At 40.6% G+C, this 9,874-nt stretch overlaps 1 protein-coding gene across 1 annotated transcript; it reads right to left on the reverse strand.

Moving 5' to 3' along the window:
- Positions 1-5,195: 5,195 nt before the first annotated feature.
- On the reverse strand, positions 5,196-6,528 carry LOC107810623 (uncharacterized). Its single transcript, XM_016635421.2, has 2 exons — positions 6,087-6,528; positions 5,196-5,683 (listed from the first exon to the last, which is right to left on the reverse strand). Exons 1-2 carry the CDS (start codon positions 6,411-6,413, stop codon positions 5,345-5,347), a joined length of 666 nt encoding a protein of 221 aa, XP_016490907.1. The 5' UTR covers positions 6,414-6,528; the 3' UTR covers positions 5,196-5,344.
- Between the last annotated feature and the right edge of the window lie 3,346 nt (positions 6,529-9,874).

Raw genomic sequence — 9,874 nt, forward strand, 5'->3', positions numbered from 1 at the left:
GCCCTTTTTATCTCTTCAGCAAGGTCGAAACCTCGAGCGTGTATCTCCTCGAGGGTCTCCCTCCGAGACCGACACTTAGCAAGTTCGGCAACCCAATGTGCTCGAGTATCGGCAGTATCCGCTTCGTCTCTTGCCTCCATTTGAGCAGCCTCGGCATCGGCCCGATACACAGCAATGGTCTTGTCCGCCATGACTTTCGACGACTCGATCTCCGCCTTTGCCTCAGCAAGCCTTGTTTCAAGCTCATCGAGCCTCTTAGATTGAGCCAAACCTTTTTGCTTGATGCTTCGAAGCTGAACATCGGCCGATAATAATTTGGCCAAGATGGTTTCTTTTTCTGCATCCAGGCGGTCGATAGTCTCCTTCCACCGGTCACATTCGACCTTGATTTGATCGACTTCTTCCCGAAGCAACCCGATCTTTTCAAACTTTTACTGCAGCTGAGATAACGAAGGGTTAGCTTCCACAGTTGGGTCAAACCCATACTCTAACAGAACGAGGCTCACATGCTTATCTAAATCGGCCTCTTCTTCACGAGCCTTAGCCAAATCTGCTTGGAGGTCCTTTATAACTTCGTCCTTTTGGCTGCAAAGAAGCCGCATAGCATCTCTCTCCCCCGAGACCTTCTGAAGCTCGACCTCACACTGGCTGAGGTCGACTCGAAACTTGCTAATGGCCTACACAGTATGGAAAAAACACAAGTCAGGTTTAGAAAAGAACGAAGAAACCAAGCGCAGTAAAATCATTACCCGAGAAATGAAACATTGGGCTTGTTCTAGGAGAAGAGAAGCGTCACTAATATCGGAGGCATCATCGACTCCAGTAAAGCAATCCTGAAAAGGGTCCCCTACACTAGAGCCTCCGCCTATATCGGGGGTCTTCAATTCTCGAGCTTTCTTTAACGCCTCCTCAGAAAAGGTCGGAAGAGAAGGCAAATGACCCACTATCATGGTCCCGAGCGAATCGCTCGGGATGCTATGATCGAGACTCGGGGTATCGGAACCCGCCCCGACCGGTATAGCCGTCATCGGCTCAGAAGGTCTGGCGACCTCGATAGCTTTCGCAGATCGGATCACCAAAGCCGAAGCATCATCTTCTTCTTCTCTCAGTCGTTGGACTGAGTCCGTCGAAAGAGCGATTGCCTTCCTCCTCACCCTTCGAGTTTTGGGCTTGGGGTCCTCTGACCGAGAGATAGCTTTTCGCTTTTTATCTTTCCCCGGTTTCGGTACCGGGAACTTGGTTCCTTCCTCACCACTCGAAGGCCTGAAAACGGGATCCTTGGTTACACCTACATGAAAGAAAATCGGTAACGAATGGAGCATAAAAAACATTTCGAAAAATATGAGAAGTGACCATTACCGTGATTCTTGGCCTCACATCTACCTTTTGCCAAATCACGAGCGCGTTCGGCATAAGAGGAAGTCGAGGCTAACTTCCGAACCCAATCCTCGAGGTCGGGTACCGCTTGTGGAATCCAAGGGGCAACTGCATATCGGAGAAAGATATCAGATAGAATCAGAGAAAGATACGAAAAGTAACGCCTTATGAAAATCACTTACAGTCAAAAATTTATTCCTCGGGGAACGACATCTTCTCTTCCAGGATGAGGTCACGGGTCCTCACCCGAATATAACGGCCCATCCAACCCCGATCCTTGTCTTCGTCGATGCTCGACATTAAAGCTTTCGATGCCCGACGATGGAGCCTGATTAGTCCTCAAAAGATTTGAGGCCGATACAATCGTATGAGGTGATTTAGGGTGAAATCCAGCCCCCCGGCCTTGTTTAAGAAAAAGCAAAGTAAGATTACTATGCGCCATAGAGAAGGATGAATTTGACCGAGGGAGACCTGATATCTTTTGCAAAAATCAATGATTACTGGATCGACGGGACCCAACGTGAAGGGGTAAGTATAAACACTTAAAAACCCTTCCACATGAGTGGTGATGCTCTCTTCGAAAGAGGAAATTTGCAATACAACATCGGGACCCCAGCTGCAATCTTTCCTCACAGCCTCGAGATGGCCCTCTGTTATCGAGCACTTGTACATCGACACGTGCTCACATCGACCCGGAACCGACGAAGGATTTTCAACCTTAAAATCAATTTTTAGAGTACACGGGCCAGGAACATACTCGTGGGGAGGCGGCTCCACCGGCGCCTTGTCGCCGGACGGCCGTAAAGAGAAAGCTTTCTCCTTCTGAGGTACGGTTTTTGAAGTTTTTGCCATTGACATAATAAAAAGAAAAGCTAAAGAAGATGAAAGGCTGATGGTGCCAAACGCTGGTGAAGGTGGCTCTACGAGCGGCGAAATAGAGGCAGAAAGAGTAAGAAAATTTGGAAGATTAAAGATGTAAAAGTGGTAAATGATAAATTGAGGGGCTATTTATAGGTTTATACCATGGCGGCTCAGTATCAGCGGTGGTCGACCACCGCCTGACATGCATTAAATACCTTGAAAGACTAAATCGACGGGACAGCTATCACGTACGTCATCATCGAACCCAGTGAAAACGTCAGCTTATAACCCGATCGAGCCGTTGAAAATCATATCGCTTCTCACCACATTCTTCCTGAGAAATGAGGGGACTATCTGTATACGGTCGAAATAGATTTCGGCCCTCGTACGTTTGATCGGGTTCGAATGGTAAGCGACCGAAGTGAGACTTCGAGATGAGTTCCGAAGATAGTACAAACAAGTTTCGAGTTCCAAGACCGATCGAAGAGTCGGCTCGGTATCATTATCGAGCCCATGACCAAATCGAACCGCAAGGCAATGTGAAGGTAGTCGGAGACGCACAGATCGATTGGCACTCACCCCGAATGTCGAACTCGAACCAAGGCCGAGGGCTCGACCCAATAATGAGCTCGAGCCAGTATCGAGTTCGCAGACAAGAGCCGTTGCAACCGCACTAGGGGAGAAAATCTTGGCGGGAATCGGGGAAGAGATAATTCATCATGCGTTCTCCACTGTATATTTTTTATTGTAAATAAAGTAAGATCTCTCTACTATAAAAGGGGAATCCCTTTAAGCACAGGGCAGGTTCACACATTGTAAGAAAAGACTACTTCTATTTATTGAAGAATAAATCTCTTGAGCTTATTTCACTCAGCATACTTACTCTCCTCATTCAATAATTCATATCCTGTTTTTATAGCCAGGAATCTAAACATTTCCACTTCTAGTACGATTTATGTCAAGGTATATCACATATCTTTAAAACTACTAATAAATTCAACTATATCCGATTTTCCGGGTAAACATGGTGACATACTATTATTTTCGTGTGAGCTCAAGCTTGTTGATGGCATTTCATTTTCTGGTTATCACTTGTAACACATGGTGATTATCTTTCATCTCTATGATCTGATGGTGAAGTTGCATCTTTCACAAGAAAATTAATGTCTATTCGCTGCTGCTTGCGTGCCCCAGAGCATTGCACTCAGCTAAGAAATTAAGATAATTTACAACGTTGTGTGATGTTAACCAAAGAAGAAACTAGAAAATGATGCTTTGAGGGCATGTCAGAGACAGAAACCTGCCAAATACTACCTTATCAACAACCTACAGATTTGCTAGTATAGCTCTCTGATGTCCTTGTTTGCTTTTTGTTCTACTTTTGAGTGTACTATTTTGGTAGACATGATTGGAAGCTATCCTGGCCAAGGTAGTGGCTTGAATATGCCATGCATGACATTTTCTGCTTGTTCTCACTGGTTCACGCTCATTGATGTTGCATTCTGTTGGGTTAAGTTGTGTGGCTAACGAGTTGTGGTCTATTTATTCTTTCTTTGATATGCGCTATGATTTTGCCTTGAGTTGTGGTCTTTTTATTCTTTCTTTGACACTCTTGGGTGTATTTATGCCTTTTTCTTTTGCTGCAGGTGCTATGCCCGTTTGCATCCTCGTGCCGTCAACTGCAGGAAAAAGAAGTGTGGCCATAGCAACCAGGTATGTTCTTGGTCAATCTTGTGAAACGTTGTGTGTTACTGGACTCTATACTAAATGGTCCTTCTATTTCCTACTTTTATTGCAGTTGAGGCCAAAGAAGAAGATCACGTAAACAGGTGGTTGCATTTGCTGTCAAGACAGCTTTACAATTTGGCACTCTTTTGTTTTTTATTTGCTTGTTGACTTTGGTCTGTTCTTCGGCGTCTGTTTCACTATATACATAAGTTTTAAAATTTTACCCGCTTGCTTTACTTTTTAATCTATTTAACTGAGTTTGATCGACTGTAAAATAGTTGGTTGATTCAAGCCGTATGCTTTGAAGTACGTCATCAGTTGCTTCTTTTTCAGTTATAAGCAGCGGTATACATGAAACCACCCGTTTTGGCGCTCCTTATCTTAAGTTGATCATAGAGTTCCCTTCCTTGTCAAGTATGCATAGACTAACAACTGTCATTGGAGTTACGGGATTGCACAAACATGTTTATCTTTTCTCAGACCTCATGTAAAAGATGCTCGACTTTCCGAATGGCGATCACACTTGGGGAAGGGGGTACGTTGGCTTTTAGATGGCTTTGGATAGAAAGAGATCTAGAAGATGAATAGAGAAAAAAATACCGGGGAAGCTTTTATAAACCATCAACTCACTTGATGCTTTTAACCCCGAGAGAATCAGTTTAAAAAGGAAAAGAAAAAGACTCATTTTCACAGCTTTACGTAATCAGGAGCCAATTTTGACTAATATGAATTTGTGCAGCATGAAGCCCAAGAAAAGGGAAAACTTACCCACCATACTACTTGCTGGAACAACTTCATGCGAGTAAAAGGTATATGCAACTCTGTTCCGGTAGTGCTATATGTTAATGTTTGGCTTTTATTTCCTTGATTGCTTAGAGCTTCATTCACTGAACTTTAACTTCCATGCAACAGAGTGAAAGGCAATTTGAATACTGAGTATATCCAATTTATTTTATTGTGGTCACACGAAGAAGCCCAATTGACATAGTCTCTTTCTTTTGAAATAAATTACAAGCGATTCATTAACCCCCTCCCCCCCTCACCCAAAAAAAAAAGAAGAAGAAGAAAGAAGAAAGAAAGAAACATCAGTTGAACGTTTCAAAAAATAAGGCAAGTATATCCCTCGTTCATGCATCCCGAATCACATGCAAAGCCTTTGCTGTTCATGCTGCTAGTTCTCCTTGCAAATCAATTTTTGGCAAGCTCCTTTCGGATTCTCAGCACAATGGAAAAAAGCAACTGGGATAAAGTTCTTCCTTCTATTCTCTGCATACAACCTTGGCTCTATCAATGTGTAAAAGGAAAGAAAAAACTTTTTTATTGATCAAACTTCGGTCACTGCTGACTCCTTTGAAAAGCTTTATTGTATTTGTGGAGTTCAAAATTCCCATGACAGGTCGAAGGTACGACCTAGGCCTACGGCACACCAGCGTCCAGGTGATCCTAAGGAACTGTCACCTAATTCTTCCATGTTCCAAAACTCTGGTTCTTCCTTCCATCTGAAATGTTCGATTAATGTTCCTTCTCTGTCATTTTCCACTTCCTCTACTCTCTTGTCTTCTAAACTTGCATTTAAACAACCCGGGATAATATTGTCCTTCAACTCTAAGTCAGTACCTCCATTTTCAGAGCTTGTGTAGATTTCGCTGTCTAGAGAATCTTGGCTTCTGCTGCAACCAGCATGGTTGTTTTCCAGCTGATCATTTAGTTCCTCTAACTGTTTAAGATAAGTAAGGAACGACTTTGAGAAAACGCAAGAGAAAGAAATTACTCTCAATTTTCATTTTATATGATGTATTTGACTTCAACCCCTCCGGGTAGGGGTAAGGTTTGCGAACACTCTATCTCCCAGACCTTATGAGATTTTATTGAGTTGTTGTTGTAGTAGTATTTGACTTGACACGAACTTTAAAAAATAAAAAAATTTAGATACATACCAAAAGTACCGTTAGAGCTTGTGGTATTAAACATGATGTATCTATGGCAGGGCATATTATAAAAGGTAAAATGAGAAGTTTAAAGTTAAAAGAATATCTGCTATTCATGTTTAGACCAGAGAAAAAGAAAAGAAAATAGTGCACGATAAGATGGAACATAGGGAGCAATAACTAATAAGATACCTGCTTGAGCAAAGATTCCTTTTCTTGCTTCAATGATTCAAATTGCATATTTAGCCCGTCAAATTCCGCTTTCAGTACTCTGTATTCGTGCTCCATTTGCTTCGATTTCCATCTAGCCCTTCTGTTTTGAAACCAAATAGCTACTTGACGAGGTTGCAGCCCAAGATCTCTTGCCAGCTCAAGCTTCTTCCTTGGTTCAAGCTTTGTCTCTAGTTTAAACATGAACTCAAGCAACTTTACTTGTTCATCAGTAAATCTTTTACCATCTTTACTCTTCTTATTTGAAGGTTCAGTGTTCCCCTGAGTTAGAGTATCTTCTGCTTCCATTACTTTGTTGAGTTCCAATAACCTGAAAGATTTATTTTTTTTTGGTTTCAATTGCTTTATCTGACGTGATAAGAAGAGTATTAATTAATGAGCTACTTTATTGGAAACTTGCTAAGCAGGTGGCCTTCTATTAATATAAAGCCACCATGCAAGAAATATCTGGCTAGGTTATATTCAGGTGATTGGGACTTCTGGTTTGTTGGTTAATTTAGGCCAATCGTTTAAGATATCGTGTATCTTTTTCCACTCACTTTTGGACATCTCTATCTTTGATCTCTTTTTATCCTTCCAATTTGCGGCTACATTCCACTTCTTGGCGCATTTCTTTCTCTATGAAATAAATGTAGCAGGACTAGCACTTTCTGTAGAACAGTCAAAGATGAGTATGTACATTCTTAGTGATACAAGGTGAAATATTTCTTTCCATAATAAAGAATATGTCACGCCTCGAACCTGGGAGTGAGACCGTCACCCGGTGCCTCACTTAACCTAGCGTACCAATTTATGATTGAGGGACTCTGAACATATAATGTCATACTTTGGCCATAGAGTCACATTGCAAGACAATTTGCGAAGCAAAATATAAAACAGAACGGAAACTAGCTTTGACTAAACATCAATATAAAGTTGGGCCGACAAGACCGTCATAACTACTACAGCTGACAAACCAACAAAAGATACATACAAAGCCTACAAGTCCAACATGCTGCACTAACTGACACGATATGTCTACAAGCCTCTACTGATGGATGTACTGTGATCGGAACAGGGCCCCGACCTACCTATAACATATATACATATATACACAATATGTACACAAAACCCTAGATCCGGCAACTCCGAAGGACGTGAAGCTTACCGATCAAGCTGAACTCGGGCAACACCTACTGAGGAGGTCTACCCGTCTGTCTATCTGAACCTGCACGCATGAAATGCAGCGTCCCATTTGTCCACATCAAAAGGAAAGGAATCAGTCCGGCAGCAAGAGAGGAATTTCTCTAGAAGATAAGAAAACGCGAAGCGTTCTCTTGCTTTCCCAACCTGTTGTTTCTAAAGACTGCCCTCTCTCGGCTGGATCTTGGTCCAGCCTACTACGAGGATCCCGTATCCAGCAACCCAACCTATACAAAGGGCATCAAAGCCCCACAGGATTTCTCCCTGCCGCTCAAGCGGGATCAGATCGGGCTTTAGCGAGAACAGTTGTAATTGAATCGCTGCTTTCAGGGTATTTGGAAATAGATTTTTAAGTTAAAAAAGTCATATATTTTGATCTCCCCAGAAAAGGAACGTTGGTACGAAATAATGTACCGAGTATGTAAGACAATAAAATAACTTAAAGATGAAACTGAACTGATAATATAATAACTGAAAGTAACTAGGAGTCAAAGATGATCTAGAGATATACTTACCTGCTGATACTGACTCAACTCTCTCAATATAGTAAGTAAAATAAATGTCCGGCCATATAAGGCTCGGAACATGTAACTGCTCTGCCGTTGTAGGCTCGTTCATAATTATAGCTCGATGGTGGTGAAAATAGTGTAATACTGTATATATATATATATATATATATATATATATATATATATATATATATATATATATATATATATATATATATATATATATATACTCTCTTGACTGGAAGAAGACAATACTTAACCGAATATAAAGTCTCGATAAGGGAGAATAGTGTAACTTATGAGACTAGGATAATGTACATAAGTTCAGGAATACGAATTTCTGTTTATGCCTCGTTATCAGACTCATGTAGTTACGGGATCATGCCAAAATGAGGAAAGGTTTAGCCTTAACATACTTATCACAATCTTTTCAATCACCAAGTTGAACTCGCCTCTTCGCACCTTAATCTACAACGATAATAATACTATTATTAAGATACGAAAGGTACAACTATCGCACAACGAACGACAAGCTTATTTTGTATTAAAACGGGCAGCATTTCTCCTATAATCCTTACTTCCTCCAAATTCAAGATAACACCAACAACACGAGAACACAACAATATCGACATATATACATTATATTCCAACCTTATATACACCACAAAATACTACAAAATAACCCAACACACCCCAATCTCTTCATACACAAAATGACCACCGTAGTAGTGTCAAACAGTCCGAAAATATTACAACGAACGACCAGCCCACCACCCTGCATTTATGTGGTGTTTCTCCACACCCTTCCTCCTCCAAAACTCCATAAAATAGTAGTAAAACATGCAATCCAACAACACAAAACAGTCCACAAAATAGTCCGCTACAAGTGACTCGAACTCACGGCTTCCTATCACCATCCCTTGAGTTCTTACACTTATAGAACGACTTTTCATACATCTCCAGCAGAAAAAATGGATAAAAGAGAGTAATAAACTTACCTTATTTGTTGAATAACTCAGCTCCTATCTTGGTTCTTCAAACTCTAGGTTTTACCTCCAACTAGAACTTGAAAAGGAGAGAAATTCAGTTAGGGTTTGTGTGTAATTTTTGGGAAGATGTTTGCAGGGGTTTAGGGCTGGTTATTGTTCCCTATTATAAGTGTATTATATGAACGAAATAGCCATTTAAAAGGTCTCTTTGGACGATCCGAACTGGCCCATTTTCGGACTCTTATTTAAGCAAGTAGGTGACACACTTACTTGTCATCTAGCAGCTTGCACAGTCTCGCAAAAATATATATATCTCTCTACTCCGATGCCGTATTGACAAACGGTTTAATGCGTTAGAACATAGACTCATAGATCTTCAATTTGATGAGTGGAACACTCCGTAACTCTAAGTATATTGGGAGAAAAGCGCAGTTACATTTAACCCAAATTTCAGTAAAACTTATGAACGTAACTTGTGATGACTTTCATCGATTTTTGTTTCACAACTTGCTTGACTTCAAAACATAACACACGACTATCATATGACTAATATAACTCATAACATAACCTCCTTATCATGTTAAACACCCTAGTCTCACTCCATAAGTACATGTTATAACATTCCTAACTTGTCGACTTTCGACGAAACATTATTTTCTTCAATTCCTTTAGCTTCTGAACCTTCCAACCCTCTTTGTACTTGTTGTTCATGATCTTCAATATTTGTAACATCCGAGGTAATATGATTAACTTACTTTATATACTTTTAAAGATAATCTTATTTTTTATCCTATATTAGTTTGTTTACTACGCACTTTTACGTACGAAACTATAGGGCGTAACAGAATAATTCGGTGCAATGACTTCTATTCACATTAAGTCCATTGTACACAACTTTTGCTTGAATGACTGGACCACATTAACTCGTACTAAGGAAAAAATTTTGTCATTATGTGGACAGTGTGATTTAGAAGAAAAACAATGATGTTTATGTTAATTTACCTGCACTTCGATTATATTATCTGCACTTATAACCTCCCATCAATATAAGTACCCGATATCTTCCATC

The sequence above is a fragment of the Nicotiana tabacum genome, chromosome 21 (genome assembly GCF_000715075.1).
Source record: "Nicotiana tabacum cultivar K326 chromosome 21, ASM71507v2, whole genome shotgun sequence".
NCBI classification, from domain to species: Eukaryota; Viridiplantae; Streptophyta; class Magnoliopsida; order Solanales; family Solanaceae; genus Nicotiana; species Nicotiana tabacum.

Excerpts from the sequence above, each read along its gene's own strand:
- LOC107810623 (XM_016635421.2), bottom strand. The coding sequence starts at position 6,413 with ATGGAAGCAGAAGATACTCTAACTCAGGGGAACACTGAACCTTCAAAT. Across the intron at positions 5,684-6,086 it reads AGGAATCTTTGCTCAAGCAG|TTAGAGGAACTAAATGATCA; the intron begins GTATCTTATTAG and ends TATCTTAAACAG.